This window comes from Oncorhynchus keta, unplaced genomic scaffold (assembly GCF_023373465.1).
Source record: "Oncorhynchus keta strain PuntledgeMale-10-30-2019 unplaced genomic scaffold, Oket_V2 Un_contig_3378_pilon_pilon, whole genome shotgun sequence".
NCBI classification, from domain to species: domain Eukaryota; kingdom Metazoa; phylum Chordata; class Actinopteri; order Salmoniformes; family Salmonidae; genus Oncorhynchus; species Oncorhynchus keta.
The window spans coordinates 427894-445815 of NW_026287223.1; the positions used below are offsets into that span (position 1 = coordinate 427894).

Below are 17922 nucleotides of genomic sequence, written 5' to 3' on the forward strand. Positions count from 1 at the left end.
GACTGTTAGGTAGACAGGTGTAGTTAATAGTTAGATGTGGTCCCTGTCTGTCCAGATGAAGGAGAGCAGCCATCCAGACTGTTAGGTAGACAGGTGTAGTTAATAGTTAGATGTGGTCCCTGTCTGTCCAGATGAAGGAGAGGAGCCATCCAGACTGTTAGGTAGACAGGTGTAGTTAATAGTTAGATGTGGTCCCTGTCTGTCCAGATGAAGGAGAGGATTCATCCAGACTGTTAGGTAGACAGGTGTAGTTAATAGTTAGATGTATTCATGTGGTCTCTGTCTGTCCAGATGAAGGAGAGAGCCATCCAGACTCTGGGTTATCTACCGGTGGGAGATGGAGACTTTGCCCACCAGAAGAAGCTGCTGCAGGGGCTCATGGACTCTGTGGAGGTAAGGGGACTGGCTCTCATCTAATGGAGCCTCTTAAGACCTTTATGAAGCTTCATAAGGCTTCATAGGACCTTCATAAAGCTTCATAGGACCTTTGAAGCTTCATAAGACACTCGTAAAGCTTCATAGGACCTTCATAAAGCTTCATAGGACCTTTGAAGCTTCATAGGACACTCGTAAAGCTTCATAAGACATTCATAAAGCTTCATAGGACCTTGTTTATCATGCAGAAAGAACTGGCATGATGAGAAGCAAGAATATAACTCTTTCCACCTCACTTTCTCTCTCTCTCTCTCCCTCCCCCTCCCATCTCTCTCGCCACCCCCCCCTACCCTCTCTGTCTCCCAGGCCAAACAGGTAGAACTACAGTTTACAGTAGGTGAGGCCATCACCAGTGCTGCTATAGGGACCAGTTCTGGAGCTGCCAGGGACCCCTGGACCTGTACTGAGGAACAATACAGTCCCCCAGACAGTAAGACTACACACAGTGGTTCAATCCCTCAATCCACAGTGGTTCAATCCCTCAACACAGTGGTTCAATCCCTCAATCCACAGTGGTTCAACACACAGTGGTTCAATCCACAGGGGTTCAATCCCTCAATCCAGTGGTTCAATCCCTCAATCCACAGTGGTTCAATCCCTCAATCCACAGTGGTTCAATCCCTCAATCCACAGTGGTTCAATCCCTCAATCCACAGTGGTTCAATCCCTCAATCCACAGTGGTTCAATCCCTCAATCCACAGTGGTTCAATCCCTCAATCCACAGTGGTTCCATCCACAGTGGTTCAATCCCTTCAATCCACAGTGGTTCAACATCCACAGTGGTTCAATCCCTCAATCCACAGTGGTTCCATCCACAGTGGTTCAATCCCTCAATCCACAGTGGTTCAATCCACAGTGGTTCAATCCCTCAATCCACAGTGGTTCAATCCACAGTGGTTCAATCCCTCAATCCACAGTGGTTCCATCCACAGTGGTTCAATCCCTCAATCCACAGTGGTTCCATCCACAGTGGTTCAATCCCTCAATCCACAGTGGTTCAACACACAGTGGTTCAATCCCTCAATCCACAGTGGTTCCATCCACAGTGGTTCAATCCCTCAATCCACAGTGGTTCCATCCACAGTGGTTCAATCCCTCAATCCACAGTGGTTCCATCCACAGTGGTTCAATCCCTCAATCCACAGTGGTTCCATCCACAGTGGTTCAATCCCTCAATCCACAGTGGTTCAATCCCTCAATCCACAGTGGTTCAATCCCTCAATCCACAGTGGTTCAATCCACAGTGGTTCAATCCTTCCTGTGGTGTGAAACACAGCTCTGACTGATTTGGTTCTTGTCTTTGTAATGCGTTTTCTATTGGTTGTTTTTTTTTACTGTCGTAACTGTCCAATCCTCTTGTCTCCCTGTCAGATGTGGAGAGTAACGATGTGGTTCCGTGGGTGCTGAACTCTATCCTGGCTAAGTACATCCCAAGTCAAAACCCCCACGTCAGACAGGCTGCCTGTATATGGCTGCTCTCTCTGGTGAAGAAGCTGCACCAGCACAAAGAGATCAGGGTACGGACACTAGGGGTCAGGGGGTCGGGGGTCAAGTAGCTGCACCAGCACAAAGAGATCAGGGTACTGACACTAGGGGTCAGGGGGTCGGGGGTCAAGAAGCTGCACCAGCACAAAGAGATCAGGGTACGGACACTGGGGGTCAGGGGGTCAAGAAGCTGCACCAGCACAAAGAGATCAGGGTACAGACACTAGGGGTCGGGGGTCAAGAAGCTGCACCAGCACAAAGAGATCAGGGTACGGACACTAGGGGTCGGGGGTCAAGAAGCTGCACCAGCACAAAGAGATCAGGGTACGGACACTAGGGGTCGGGGGTCAAGAAGCTGCACCAGCACAAAGAGATCAGGGTACGGACACTAGGGGTCGGGGGTCAAGAAGCTGCACCAGCACAAAGAGATCAGGGTACGGACTCCAGCACAAAGAGATCTACGGACACTGAGGGGTCGGGGGTCAAGAAGCTGCACCAGCACAAAGAGATCAGGGTACGGACACTAGGGGTCGGGGGTCAAGAAGCTGCACCAGCACAAAGAGATCAGGGTACGGACACTGGGGGTTAGGGGTCGGGGGGTCAAGAAGCTGCACCAGCACAAAGAGATCAGGGTACGGACACTAGGGGTCAGGGGTCTGGGGGTCAAGAAGCTGCACCAGCACAAAGAGATCAGGGTACAGATTGACTGGCTGGGGGGTCAGGGGTCAAGGGCTCAGACTTGGTTGAAAGGTCAAGAGAGGGGGGTCAAATGTCAAGTCTGAGATCCAAGATCACAGAGGAAAGTGATGGAGAACTAAATTCCTTGTGAGTTATTGACTCTCTTGAACTTCTTGTCTCGTCTTCCAGTCTCACCTGAAGGAGATCCAGACGGCTTTCATCTCCATCCTGTCAGACCCTGATGGTGAGTCAACGACTCCATGATCACTCAGACCACAAGAATAAGCTCAATGGCTGATGGGAAGAATGGGGGGTAACTCAGTGGATCATAGGACTGATGGGGGTAGAATGGGGTAACACAGTGGATCATAGGACTGATGGGGGTAACTCAGTGGATCATAGGACTGATGGGGGTAGAATGGGGGTAACACAGTGGATCATAGGACTGATGGGGGTAGAATGGGGGTAACACAGTGGATCATAGGACTGATGGGGGTAGAATGGGGGTAACACAGTGGATCATAGGACTGATGGGGGTAGAATGGGGATAACACAGTGGATCATAGGACTGATGGGGGTAGAATGGGGGTAACACAGTGGATCACAGGACTGATGGGGGTAGAATTGGGGTAACACAGTGGATCGTAGGACTGATGGGGGTAGAATGGGGGTAACACAGTGGATCATAGGACTGATGGGGATAGAATGGGGGTAACACAGTGGATCATAGGACTAATGGGGGTAACACAGTGGATCACAGGACTGATGGGGGTAGAATGGGGGTAACACAGTGGATCATAGGACTGATGGGGGTAGAATGGGGGTAACACAGTGGATCATAGGACTGATGGGGGTAGAATGGGGGTAACACAGTGGATCATAGGACTGATGGGGGTAGAATGGGGGTAACACAGTGGATCATAGGACTGATGGGGGTAACACAGTGGATCATAGGACTGATGGGGGTAGAATGGGGGTAACACAGTGGATCATAGGACTGATGGGGGTAGAATGGGAGTAACACAGTGGATCATAGGACTGATGGGGGTAGAATGGGGGTAACACAGTGGATCACAGGACTGATGGGGGTAGAATGGGGGTAACACAGTGGATCATAGGACTGATGGGGGTAGAATGGGGGTAACACAGTGGATCATAGGACTAATGGGGGTAACACAGTGGATCATAGGACTGATGGGGGTAGAATGGGGGTAACACAGTGGATCGTAGGACTGATGGGGGTAGAATGGGGGTAACACAGTGGATCATAGGACTGATGGGGGTAGAATGGGGGTAACACAGTGGATCGTAGGACTGATGGGGGTAACACAGTGGATCATAGGACTGATGTGTGTAGAATGGGGGGTAACACAGACTCCCCCGATCCCCCTCTTCTCTCTCTCTCGCTCTCCTGATCCCCCTCTCTCTCTCTCTCTCTCCTCCCCTGATCACCCCTCTTCTCTCTCTCTCCTCCCCTGATCACCCCTCTTCTCTCGCTCTCCTCCCCTGATCACCCCTCTTCTCTCTCTCTCTCCTCCCCTGATCACCCCTCTTCTCTCTCTCTCTCCTCCCCTGATCACCCCTCTTCTCTCTCTCTCTCCTCCCCTGATCACCCCTCTTCTCTCTCTCTCTCCTCCCCTGATCACCCCTCTTCTCTCTCTCTCTCCTCCCCTGATCACCCCTCTTCTCTCTCTCTCTCCTCCCCTGATCACCCCTCTTCTCTCTCTCTCTCCTCCCCTGATCACCCCTCTTCTCTCTTTCTCTCCTCCCCTGATCACCCCTCTTCTCTCTCTCTCTCCTCCCCTGATCACCCCTCTTCTCTCTTTCTCTCCTCCCCTGATCACCCCTCTTCTCTCTCTCTCTCCTCCCCTGATCACCCCTCTTCTCTCTCTCTCTCCTCCCCTGATCACCCCTCTTCTCTCTTTCTCTCCTCCCCTGATCACCCCTCTTCTCTCTCTCTCTCCTCCAGAGTTGAGTCAGGACGTGGCATCTAAAGGTCTTGGTCTAGTCTATGAGATGGGAGGAGAGGGAGACCAGCAGGAACTGGTGTCTACACTGGTCGAAACACTGATGACTGGCAAGAGGTGAGAGAGAGATGGAGGGGAGAGGGGGAGACCTAATCAACACGAGTGAAATGCACCTGTTGTGTTTGTAATCCTCTTAATGACCTGCTGCACACCGGCCTAATTTAGGTTTAGAACAAAACAAAACTAGCCAAACGACTCTCTTCACACTTTTTAACTAAATCGATGTTAAGAGTTTTTAATTTGCTACGGACTGTTGCTATCGGTCTCCTTTTGTACTAAACATGTATCGTCGTGTTGTTGCCGTGTTCAGGGTGAAGCATGCCGTGTCCGAGGACTGTTGCTATCGGTCACCTTTTGTACTAAACATGTATCGCCGTGTTCAGGGTGAAGCATGCCGTGTCCGAGGACACAGAGGTGTTCCAGGGAGAGGCTCTGGGGAAAGCACCGGACGGACACGGACTCTCCACCTACAAGGAGCTGTGCTCATTGGCCAGTGACCTCAACCAACCGGATCTGGTCTACAAGTTCATGAACCTAGCCAATCACCACGCCATGTGGAATTCCCGCAAGGTACAACCAGGAAGTGAACATGTAGCTCATGTAATAATATGAATTAATGGGTTGAGAAAAACAAACATGTATTAGAAACATGAATTATAACTGTTTGTTGTCTTTGAACAGATTCTAATCAAAATAACGACACATTCAGAGACTTGATTTGACTTGTTTTTGCTTTTCAAACACTCAGTAGTTTTTGTCACGAGTGGTGATCGCTCTCCTTTCTCTCTCTCTTTTTCTCTTTTTTCTCCTCTCTTTCTCTCCTCTCTCTCTCTTTCTCTCTTCTCTCTATTTCTCTCTCTCTTCTTCTCTCTCTCTCTCTCTTCTCTCTCTTTCTCTCTCTTTCTCTCTCTTTCTCTCTCTTTCTCTCTTTCTTTCTCTCTCTTTCTCTCTCTTTCTCTCTCTCTCTTCTCTCTTTCTCTCTCTTTCTCTCTCTTCTCTCTCTTTCTCTCTCTTTCTCTCTATTTCTTTCTCTCTCTCTTCTCTCTCTTCTCTCTCTTTCTCTCTCTCTTTCTCTCTCTCTTTCTCTCTTCTCTCTCTCTCTCTTCTTTCTTTCTCTTTCTCTCTCTCTCTCTCTCTCTCTCTCTTCTCTTTCTCTCTCTCTCTCTCTTTCTTTCTCTTTCTCTTCTTTCTCTCTTTCGTTCTCTCTCTCTCTCTTTCTCTCTTTCGTTCTCTCTCTCTCTCTTTCTTTCTTTCTCTCTTTCTCTCTCTTTCTCTCCCTCTCTCTCTCTCTCTTTCTCTCTCTTTCTCTCTTTCGTTCTCTCTCTTATCTTTCTCTTTCTCTCTCTTCTCTCTCTTTCTCTCTCTTTCTCTTCTCTCTCTCTCTCTTTCTCTCTTTCGTTCTCTCTCTCTCTCTTTCTTTCTTTCTCTCTTTTCACTTCCTTCTTTCTCTGCCAGGGAGCAGCGTTTGGGTTCAACATCATAGCAGCGAAGGCAGGAGAGCAACTCGCCCCCTACCTGCCCCAGCTGGTACCACGTCTGTACCGATACCAGTTTGATCCCAACCTGGGCATCAGGACGGCCATGACCTCCATCTGGGATGCTCTGGTCACTGACAAGAACATGGTACACACACACACACACACATTACCACGGTACACACACACACACACACACACTACCATGGTACACACACACACACACACACACATTACCACGGTACACACACACGCACACACACATTACCACGGTACACACACACACACACACACGGTGTACACACACACACACACACATTACCACGGTGTACACACACACACAACCACGTTATAGAAATACACAATCGCGCACTCACCTTTTCTCCATCTCTCTACCCCCCCTCTCTACCCCCCCCTCTCTCTCTCTCTCTCTACCCCTCCCCAGGTGGATAAGTATCTGAAGGAGATCCTCCAGGATGTGATATCTAACCTGACCAATAACATCTGGAGGGCCCGGGAGTCGGCCTGCCTCGCTCTCAACGACCTCATCCGAGGACGCAACGCCGACGACCTCATCGACCACCTGGAGGAGATCTGGGAGACCCTGTTCAGGGTTCTGGACGACATCAAGGTGCTCTCACACACACACACACACATACACTGGGGGGACTTATAGCTGGGGGGAGGGTGTCAGATGGGTTATTATAGCTGGGGGGGTGTCGGATTGGTTATTATAGCTGGGAGGGGGTGTCAGATGGGTTATTATAGCTGGGAGGGGAGGTGTCAGATGGGTTATTATAGCTGGGGGGGAGGTGTCAGATGGGTTATTATAGCTGGGGGGAGTCAGATGGGTTATTATAGCTGGGGGAGGTGTCAGATGGGTTATTATAGCTGGGAGGGGAGGTGTCAGATGGGTTATTATAGCTGGGGGAGGAGTCAGATGGGTTATTATAGCTGGGGGAGGTGTCAGATGGGTTATTATAGCTGGGGGGTCAGATGGGTTATTATAGCTGGGGGTGTCAGATGGGTTATTATAGCTGGGGGGTGTCAGATGGGTTATTATATATAGCTGGGGGTGTCAGATGGGTTATTATATATAGCTGGGGGGGTGTCAGATGGGTTATTATAGCTGGGGGGTGTCAGATGGGTTATTATAGCTGGGGGGGTCAGATGGGTTATTATAGCTGGGGGGTCAGATGGGTTATTATAGCTGGGGGGTCAGATGGGTTATTATAGCTGGGGGGTCAGATGGGTTATTATAGCTGGGGGGTCAGATGGGTTATTATAGCTGGGGGTGTCAGATGGGTTATTATAGCTGGGGGGTCAGATGGGTTATTATAGCTGGGGGAGGGGGTCAGATGGGTTATTATAGCTGGGGGAGGGTGTCAGATGGGTTATTATAGCTGGGGGGGAGGGTGTCAGATGGGTTATTATAGCTGGGGGGTGTCGTGTCAGGTGGGTTATTATAGCTGGGGGGGGGATGGGTGTCAGATGGGTTATTATAGCTGGGGGGTGTCAGATGGGTTATTATAGCTGGGGGGTCAGATGGGTTATTATAGCTGGGGGGGGTCAGATGGGTTATTATAGCTGGGGGGTCAGATGGGTTATTATAGCTGGGGGTGTCAGATGGGTTATTATAGCTGGGGGAGGGGTCAGATGGGTTATTATAGCTGGGGGGGGGTCAGATGGGTTATTATAGCTGGGGGGTCAGATGGGTTATTATAGCTGGGGGAGGGTGTCAGATGGGTTATTATAGCTGGGGGGGGTCAGATGGGTTATTATAGCTGGGGGGTCAGATGGGTTATTATAGCTGGGGGGTCAGATGGGTTATTATAGCTGGGGGGTCAGATGGGTTATTATAGCTGGGGGGGGTCAGATGGGTTATTATAGCTGGGGGGGGGGTCAGATGGGTTATTATAGCTGGGGGGTCAGATGGGTTATTATAGCTGGGGGGTCAGATGGGTTATTATAGCTGGGGGGTCAGATGGGTTATTATAGCTGGGGGGGGGTCAGATGGGTTATTATAGCTGGGGGGGGGGTTATTATAGCTGGGGGTCAGATGGGTTATTATAGCTGGGGGAGGGGGTCAGATGGGTTATTATAGCTGGGGGGGGGGGGTCAGATGGGTTATTATAGCTGGGGGGGGGTCAGGTGGGTTATTATAGCTGGGGGAGGGGGTCAGATGGGTTATTATAGCTGGGGGTGTCAGATGGGTTATTATAGCTGGGGGGTCAGATGGGTTATTATAGCTGGGGGGGTCAGATGGGTTATTATAGCTGGGGGGGGTCAGATGGGTTATTATAGCTGGGGGGTCAGGGGTTATTCAGATGGGGGTTATTATAGCAGGGGGGTCAGATGGGAGCAGGGGGGGGGGTCAGATGGGTTATTATAGCAGGGGGAGGGGTCAGATGGGTTATTATAGCTGGGGGTGGGGTAAGATGGGTTATTATAGCTGGGGGGTGGGGTCAGATGGGTTATTATAGCTGGGGGTGGGGTCAGATGGGTTATTATAGCTGGGGGTCAGATGGGTTATTATAGCTGGGGGGTCAGATGGGTTATTATAGCTGGGGGTCAGATGGGTTATTATAGCTGGGGGGTCAGATGGGTTATTATAGCTGGGGGTCAGATGGGTTATTATAGCTGGGGGGTCAGATGGGTTATTATAGCTGGGGGGTCAGATGGGTTATTATAGCTGGGGGTCAGATGGGTTATTATAGCTGGGGGGGGTAGTGTCTGTGTGGTTGTTGTGCTGACCTGTGTATTGTCTGTCTAACAGGAGTCTGTCAGGAAGGCTGCTGATATAACCCTCAAAACACTGAGTAAGGTAAGGATGCTTTACTGTGTGACATCTCCAGGTGTGTGTGTGACATCTCCAGGTGTGTGTGTGACATCTCCAGGTGTGTGTGTGTGACATCTCCAGGTGTGTGTGTGTGACATCTCCAGGTGTGTGTGTGTGACATCTCCAGGTGTGTGTGTGTGACATCTCCAGGTGTGTGTGTGTGACATCTCCAGGTGTGTGTGTGTGACATCTCCAGGTGTGTGTGTGTGACATCTCCAGGTGTGTGTGTGTGACATCTCCAGGTGTGTGTGTGTGACATCTCCAGGTGTGTGTGTGTGACATCTCCAGGTGTGTGTGTGTGACATCTCCAGGTGTGTGTGTGTGTGTGTGACATCTCCAGGTGTGTGTGTGTGTGTGTGACATCTCCATGTGTGTGTGTGTGTGTGTGTGTGACATCTCCAGGTGTGTGTGTGTGTGTGTGACATCTCCAGGTGTGTGTGTGACATCTCCAGGTGTGTGTGTGACATCTCCAGGTGTGTGTGTGACATCTCCAGGTGTGTGTGTGACATCTCCAGGTGTGTGTGTGACATCTCCAGGTGTGTGTGTGACATCTCCAGGTGTGTGTGTGACATCTCCAGGTGTGTGTGTGACATCTCCAGGTGTGTGTGTGTGACATCTCCAGGTGTGTGTGTGTGTGTGACATCTCCAGGTGTGTGTGTGTGACATCTCCAGGTGTGTGTGTGTGACATCTCCAGGTGTGTGTGTGACATCTCCAGGTGTGTGTGAGACATCTCCAGGTGTGTGTGTGTGACATCTCCAGGTGTGGGTGTGTGACATCTCCAGGTGTGGGTGTGTGACATCTCCAGGTGTGTGTGTGTGTGACATCTCCAGGTGTGTGTGTGTGACATCTCCAGGTGTGTGTGTGTCATTAATCTCTCTGTGTCTCCAGGTGTGTACTAGGATGTGTGAGTCGTCAGGTTTAGCAGCCCAGAGGACTGTATCTGTTCTGTTACCAACCCTCCTGGATAAAGGCATCGTCAGCAACGTGCCTGAGGTCCGCTCTCTCAGGTACGCCTCCACATGTGTGTTCATTGGTCTCTGTATATGATCTCTCGCTCTGTCGGTCTCTCTCTCTCTCGCTCTGTCGGTCTCTCTCTCGCTCTGTCGGTCTCTCTCTCTCGCTCTGTCGGTCTCTTCTCTCTCTCTGTCGGTCTCTCTCTCTCTCGCTCTGTCGGTCTCTCTCTCTGTCGGTCTCGCTCTCGCTCTGTCGGTCTCTCTCTCGCTCTGTCGGTCTCGCTCTCTCGCTCTGTCGGTCTCTCTCTCGCTCTGTCGGTCTCTCTCTCTCTCTGTCGGTCTCGCTCTCGCTCTCTGTCGGTCTCGCTCTCTCTCTCGCTCTGTCGGTCTCTCTCTCGCTCTGTCGGTCTCTCGCTCTGTCGGTCTCTCTCTCGCTCTGTCGGTCTCTCTCTCTCTCTGTCGGTCTCTCTCTCTGTCGGTCTCTCTCTCGCTCTCTGTCGGTCTCTCTCTCTCTCTCTGTCGGTCTCTCTCTCTCTCTCTGTCGGTCTCTCTCTCTGTCGGTCTCTCTCTCTCTCTCTGTCGGTCTCTCTCTCTGTCGGTCTCTCTCTCGCTCTCTGTCGGTCTCTCTCTCTGTCGGTCTCTCTCTCTGTCGGTCTCTCTCTCGCTCTCTGTCGGTCTCTCTCTCTCTCTCTGTCGGTCTCTCTCTCTCTCTCTGTCGGTCTCTCTCTCTCTCTCTGTCGGTCTCTCTCTCTGTCGGTCTCTCTCTCGCTCTCTGTCGGTCTCTCTCTCTCTCTCTGTCGGTCTCTCTCTCTGTCGGTCTCGCTCTCGCTCTCTGTCGGTCTCGCTCTCTCTCGCTCTGTCGGTCTCGCTCTCTCGCTCTGTCGGTCTCGCTCTCTCTCGCTCTGTCGGTCTCGCTCTCTCGCTCTGTCGGTCTCTCTCTCTCGCTCTGTCGGTCTCGCTCTGTCGGTCTCTCTCTCTCGCTCTGTCGGTCTCGCTCTGTCGCTCTCGCTCTCTCTCTCTCTGTCGGTCTCGCTCTCTCTCTCTCTGTCGGTCTCGCTCTCTCTCTCGCTCTGTCGGTCTCGCTCTCTCTCGCTCTGTCGGTCTCGCTCTCTCTCGCTCTGTCGGTCTCGCTCTGTCGGTCTCGCTCTGTCGGTCTCGCTCTGTCGCTCTCGCTCTGTCGCTCTCGCTCTGTCGCTCTCGCTCTGTCGCTCTCGCTCTGTCGCTCTCTCTCGCTCTCGCTCTGTCGGTCTCGCTCTCGCTCTGTCGGTCTCTCTCTCGCTCTCGCTCTATCGCTCTGTCGGTCTCTCGCTCTGTCGGTCTCTCTCTCGCTCTCGCTCTCTCGCTCTGTCGGTCTCTCGCTCTGTCGGTCTCTCGCTCTGTCGGTCTCGCTCTCGCTCTGTCGGTCTCGCTCTCGCTCTGTCGGTCTCGCTCTCGCTCTGTCGGTCTCGCTCTCGCTCTGTCGGTCTCGCTCTCGCTCTGTCGGTCTCGCTCTCTCTGTCGGTCTCTCTCTCTGTCGGTCTCGCTCTCTCTCTCTCTGTCGGTCTCGCTCTCTCTCTCTGTCGGTCTCGCTCTCTCTCTCTCTCTCTGTCGGTCTCGCTCTCTCTCTCTCTCTCTCTGTCGGTCTCGCTCTCTCTCTCTCTCTGTCGGTCTCGCTCTCTCTCTCTCTGTCGGTCTCGCTCTCTCTCTCTCTGTCGGTCTCGCTCTCTCTCTCTCTGTCGGTCTCGCTCTCTCTCTCTCTGTCGGTCTCGCTCGCTCTCTCTCTCTCTGTCGGTCTCGCTCTCTCTCTCTCTGTCGGTCTCGCTCTCTCTCTCTCTGTCGGTCTCGCTCTCTCGCTCTCTCTCTGTCGCTCTCGCTCTCTCTCTCTCTCTGTCGCTCTCGCTCTCTCTCTGTCAGTCTCGCTCTCTCTCTCTCTCTCTCTGTCGGTCTCGCTCTCGCTCTGTCGGTCTCGCTCTGTCGGTCTCGCTCTCTCTCTGTCGGTCTCGCTCTCTCTCTCTCTGTCGGTCTCGCTCTCTCTCTCTCTGTCGGTCTCGCTCTCTCTCTCTCTCTGTCGGTCTCGCTCTCTCTCTGTCGGTCTCTCTCTCTCTCTCTCTCTCTGTCGGTCTCTCTCTCTCTCTCTCTCTCTCTCTCTCTGTCGGTCTCGCTCTCTCTCTCTCTCTCTCTGTCTGTCGGTCTCGCTCTCTCTCTCTCTCTCTCTGTCGGTCTCGCTCTCTCTCTCTCTCTCTCTCTGTCGGTCTCGCTCTCTCTCTCTCTCTCTCTCTGTCGGTCTCGCTCTCGCTCTGTCGGTCTCTCTCTCTCTCTCTCTCTGTCGGTCTCGCTCTCTCTCTCTCTCTCTCTGTCGGTCTCGCTCTCTCTCTGTCGGTCTCGCTCTCTCTCTCTCTGTCGGTCTCTCTCTCTCTCTGTCGGTCTCGCGCGCTCTCGCTCTCTCTCTCTCTCTCTCTCTCTCTCTCTCTCTCTCTCTCTCTCTCTCTCTCTGTCTCTCTCTCTCTCTGTCGGTCTCGCTCTCGCTCTGTCGGTCTCGCTCTCTCTCTCGCTCTGTCGGTCTCGGTCTCGCTCTCTCTCTGTCGGTCTTGCTCTCTCTCTGTCGGTCTCTCTCTCTCTCTGTCGGTCTCTCTCTCTCTCTCTGTCGGTCTCGCTCTCTCTCTCTCTCTCTCTCTCTGTCGGTCTCGCTCTGTCGGTCTCGCTCTCGCTCTGTCGGTCTCGCTCTCTCTCTCGCTCTGTCGGTGTCTCTCTCTCTCGCTCTGTTCTCTCTCTATATGAATGAAATGTAAAACTTTGAGACATTGTTGGCCGTAGCAGTTAAGCAGCCCTCCTCCCTCCAGTATCCAGACCCTGGTGAAGGTGTCTAAGACAGCTGGTAATAGGTTGAAGCCCCACGCCCCTCGTCTGATCCCAGCACTCCTGGAGGCTCTCAGTGTCCTGGAGCCACAGGTCCTCAACTACCTCAGTCTCCGAGCCACGGAGCAGGAGAAGGTAACGTACACACAGAGAGAACACACCTACTAAACCCCAGCCTCCGAGCAGGAGAAGGTACATACCACACACACAGACTATAACTGCCGTTTCTCCAGAGGTATGATTATCGGCAGTAATTGACATAACCTCTCTCTCTCTCTCTGTCTCTCTCTCTCTCTCTCTCTCTCTCTCTCTCTCTCTGTCTCTCTCTCTGTCTCTCTCTCTCTCTCTCTCTCTCTCTCTCTCTCTCTCTCTCTCTGTCTCTCTCTCTGTCTCTCTCTCTGTCTCTCTCTCTCTCTCTCTCTGTCTCTCTCTCTGTCTCTCTCTCTGTCTCTCTCTCTGTCTCTCTCTCTGTCTCTCTCTCTGTCTCTCTCTCTCTCTCTCTCTCTCTCTCTCTCTCTGTCTCTCTCTCTGTCTCTCTCTCTGTCTCTCTCTCTCTCTCTCTCTCTGTCTCTCTCTCTGTCTCTCTCTCTGTCTCTCTGTCTGTCTGTCTGTCTCTCTGTCTCTCTGTCTGTCTCTCTGTCTCTGTCTCTGTCTGTCTCTCTGTCTCTGTCTCTGTCTCTGTCTCTCTCTTCTCTGTCTCTGTGTCTCTCTTCTCTGTCTCTGTGTCTCTCTTCTCTGTCTCTGTGTCTCTCTTCTCTGTCTCTGTGTCTCTCTCTTCTGTCTCTGTGTCTCTCTCTTCTCTGTCTCTGTGTCTGTCTCTTCTCTGTCTCTGTGTCTCTCTCTTCTCTGTCTCTGTGTCTCTCTCTTCTCTGTGTCTGTCTCTCTCTCTTCTCTGTGTCTGTCTCTTCTCTGTCTCTGTGTCTCTCTCTCTCTGTCTCTCTGTCTCTCTGTCTCTGTCTCTCTGTCTCTCTCTCTGTCTCCAGAGTGCCATGGATGCTGCCAGACTCAGTGCTGCCAAGTCCTCCCCAATGATGGAGACCATCAACATGTGTCTGCAGCACCTGGATGTGTCTGTTCTGGGGGAACTGGTCCCCAGACTCTGTGACCTACTGAAGAGTGGAGTGGGTCTGGGCACCAAGGTAACAACCCTCTCTCACCAACCTAAATACTGAACTGTGTCTGTTCTGGGGGAACTGGTCCCCAGACTCTGTGACCTACTGAAGAGTGGAGTGGGTCTGGGCACCAAGGTAACAACCCTCTCTCACCAACCTAAATACTGAACTGTGTCTGTTCTGGGGGAACTGGTCCCCAGACTCTGTGACCTACTGAAGAGTGGAGTGGGTCTGGTTACCAAGGTAACACCCTCTCTCACCAACCTAAATACTGAACTGTGTCTCAGTCTGATGAGTCGGACACGTTGTCGGAAAGTCAAATCCTCCGCTGTTTTCCTTGGTGATAAACTGCATATTGTGTCTTAATGCTCCCCTTATTCCCCCCCCAACTGGTGTTACCCTGCCCCCCACCCCCCCGGCAGACGTTACTCTGTCCCCTCGGCAGGCGTTACCCTGCCCCCCACCCCCTCGGCAGACGTTACCCTCCCCCACCCCCAACAGACGTTACCCTGGGGGAACCCCCAACAGACGTTCTCTGTCCCCCCGGCAGTGCGTTACCCTGCCCCCCACCCCCCGGCAACGTTACCCTCCCCCACCCCCCAACAGACTGTTACCCTGCCCCCACCCCCAACAGACGTTACTCTGTCGGCAGGCGTTACCCTGCCCCCCCACCCCCCGGCAACGTTACCCTCCCCCACCCCCCAACAGACGTTACTCTGTCCCCCCGGCAGACGTTACCCTGCCCCCACCCCCGGCAGACGTTACCCTGCCCCCCACCCCCAACAGGCGTTCTCTGTCCCCCCGGCAGACGTTACTCTGTCCCCCCGGCAGGCGTTACCCTGCCCCCCATAACAGACGTTACAGACCACCCCCCGGCAGGCGTTACCCTGCCCCCCCGGCAGACATTACCCTGCCCCCTAACAGCGTTACGTTCACTTGGTCCACCATGTTCTGAGCTTTCAATGTCTCCTCCAATCACACCTGCAGCCCCATGTGACCCATGAGTCTGGATGTCTCCTCCAATCACACCTGCAGCCCTGAACATGTGACCAGTAAACAGTGAGAATCTGAATGAATGTCTCCTCCAATCACACCTGCAGCCCTGAACATGTGACCAGTAAACAGTGAGAATCTGAATGAATGTCTCCTCCAATCACACCTGCAGCCCTGAACATGTGACCAGTAAACAGTGAGAATCTGAATGAATGTCTCCTCCAATCACACCTGCAGCCCTGAACATGTGACCAGTAAACAGTGAGAATCTGAATGAATGTCTCCTCCAATCACACCTGCAGCCCTGAACATGTGACCAGTAAACAGTGAGAATCTGAATGAATGTCTCCTCCAATCACACCTGCAGCCCTGAACATGTGACCAGTAAACAGTGAGAATCTGAATGAATGTCTCCTCCAATCACACCTGCAGCCCTGAACATGTGACCAGTAAACAGTGAGAATCTGAATGAATGTCACAATACCAGTCAGTGTCTCTGTTGTTCCAGGGTGGTTGTGCCAGTGTGATCGTGTCCCTCACCGTCCAGTGTCCCCAGGACCTCACCCCCTACTCAGGTAACCACGTTACCCTCTGGGGTACAGGTAGACTTTACCGTACCGACCCCCCCAGATATCCTGTCTGGTCAACATCCAGAAGAGAAATGGAGAGATGGAGTAGAGTTTTGTCTTTGTCAGTTCACTAAAACCTCTCCTCTTTGGTCTGGTTTCCCTGGACTGGGCCTTCCTTACTGTGTGTGTGTGTGTGTGTGTGTGTGTGTGTGTGTGTGACAGGTAAACTGATGAGTGCCCTACTGAATGGGATTCATGACCGTAGCAGTGTGGTCCAGAAAGCCTTCTCCTTCGCTCTGGGACATCTAGTCAGGGTGAGTAGGATGGTGTTATCTAACTGTATCAGTGTTAGTTTATATACACACACACACAGTGGGGCAAAAAAGTATTTAGTCAGCCACCAATTGTGCAAGTTCTCCCACTTAAAAAAGATGAGAGGCCTGTAATTTTAGTCTTCCCAGCCTGGTGCGGGTCTACAATTTTGTTTCAGGTGTCCTTTGACAGCAATCCTGCTTTTTTGTTGGTGACCAAATACTTATTTTCCACCATAATTTGCAAATAAATTCATTAAAAATCCTACAATGTGATTTTCTGGATTTTTTCCTAATTTTGTCTGTCATAGTTGAAGTGTACAGATGATGAAAATTACAGGCCTCTCATCTTTTTAAGTGGGATAACTTGCACAATTGGTGGCTGACTAAATACTTTTTTGCCCCACTGTATGTATATGTGTGTATGTATGTGTATACTCCTCACATTTTTGTAGATATTTGAGTATATCTTTTCATGTGACAACACTGAAGAAATGACACTTTGCTACAATGTAAAGTAGTGAGTGTACAGCTTGTATAACAGTGTAAATTTGCTGTCCCCTCAAAATAACTCAACACACAGCCATTAATGTCTAAACCGCTGGCAACAACAGTGAGTACACCCCCTAAGTGGGAATGTCCAAATTGGGCCCAATTAGCCATTTTCCCTCCTCGGTGTCATGTGACTCGGTCAGGACTGGTTTCATTCACCTGACTGGTTGTATTAATAGAAGTGTCTTGTCTCCTCAGACAGCGAAGGACAGCAGTTAGTTAATATATATATATAACCTGAAGTCAGGACTGGTTGTATTAATAGAAGTGTCTTGTCTCCTCAGACAGCGAAGGACATCAGTTAGTTAATATATATATATAACCTGAAGTCAGGACTGGTTGTATTAATAGAAGTGTCTTGTCTCCTCAGACAGCGAAGGACAGCAGTTAGTTAATATATATATATAACCTGAAGTCAGGACTGGTTGTATTAATAGAAGTGTCTTGTCTCCTCAGACAGCGAAGGACATCAGTTAGTTAATATATATATATAACCTGAAGTCAGGACTGGTTGTATTAATAGAAGTGTCTTGTCTCCTCAGACAGCGAAGGACAGCAGTTAGTTAATATATATAACCTGAAGTCAGGACTGGTTGTATTACTAGAACTGTCTTGTCTCCTCAGACAGTGAAGGACAGCAGTTAGTTAATATATATAACCTGAAGTCAGGACTGGTTGTATTAATAGAACTGTCTTGTCGTCTCAGACAGCGAAGGACAGCAGTTAGTTAATATATATAACCTGAAGTCAGGACTGGTTGTATTAATAGAACTGTCTTGTCGTCTCAGACAGCGAAGGACAGCAGTTAGTTAATATATAACCTGAAGTCAGGACTGGTTGTATTACTAGAACTGTCTTGTCGTCTCAGACAGCGAAGGACAGCAGTTAGTTAATATATAACCTGAAGTCAGGACTGGTTGTATTAATAGAACTGTCTTGTCGTCTCAGACAGCGAAGGACAGCAGTTAGTTAATATATAACCTGAAGTCAGGACTGGTTGTATTACTAGAACTGTCTTGTCGTCTCAGACAGTGAAGGACAGCAGTTAGTTAATATATAACCTGAAGTCAGGACTGGTTGTATTAATAGAACTGTCTTGTCGTCTCAGACAGCGAAGGACAGCAGTTAGTTAATATATAACCTGAAGTCAGGACTGGTTGTATTACTAGAACTGTCTTGTCGTCTCAGACAGCGAAGGACAGCAGTTAGTTAATATATAACCTGAAGTCAGGACTGGTTGTATTAATAGAACTGTCTTGTCGTCTCAGACAGCGAAGGACAGCAGTTAGTTAATATATAACCTGAAGTCAGGACTGGTTGTATTACTAGAACTGTCTTGTCGTCTCAGACAGCGAAGGACAGCAGTTAGTTAATATATAACCTGAAGTCAGGACTGGTTGTATTAATAGAACTGTCTTGTCGTCTCAGACAGCGAAGGACAGCAGTTAGTTAATATATAACCTGAAGTCAGGACTGGTTGTATTAATAGAACTGTCTTGTCGTCTCAGACAGCGAAGGACAGCAGTTAGTTAATATATAACCTGAAGTCAGGACTGGTTGTATTAATAGAACTGTCTTGTCTCCTCAGACAGCGAAGGACAGCAGTTAGTTAATATATAACCTGAAGTCAGGACTGGTTGTATTAATAGAACTGTC

The 17922-nt window shown here is 50.8% G+C and overlaps 1 protein-coding gene across 50 annotated transcripts in view; it reads left to right on the plus strand.

Annotated features, from left to right (window-relative positions):
* The window catches only part of ecpas (Ecm29 proteasome adaptor and scaffold), a 90894-nt gene that overhangs the window by 31156 nt on the left and 41816 nt on the right, over positions 1-17922 (plus strand). For all 50 annotated transcript variants that reach the window (XM_052508199.1, XM_052508202.1, XM_052508214.1 and 47 more), the window contains exons 23-36: positions 292-393; positions 742-865; positions 1808-1953; positions 2789-2843; positions 4569-4683; positions 5010-5196; positions 6082-6249; positions 6547-6732; positions 8878-8925; positions 9830-9948; positions 12714-12864; positions 13713-13868; positions 15343-15409; positions 15626-15717. In XM_052508199.1, coding sequence (XP_052364159.1) covers positions 292-393; positions 742-865; positions 1808-1953; positions 2789-2843; positions 4569-4683; positions 5010-5196; positions 6082-6249; positions 6547-6732; positions 8878-8925; positions 9830-9948; positions 12714-12864; positions 13713-13868; positions 15343-15409; positions 15626-15717 — 1716 coding nt within the window. The remainder of the gene's footprint in view (positions 1-291; positions 394-741; positions 866-1807; positions 1954-2788; positions 2844-4568; positions 4684-5009; positions 5197-6081; positions 6250-6546; positions 6733-8877; positions 8926-9829; positions 9949-12713; positions 12865-13712; positions 13869-15342; positions 15410-15625; positions 15718-17922) is intronic.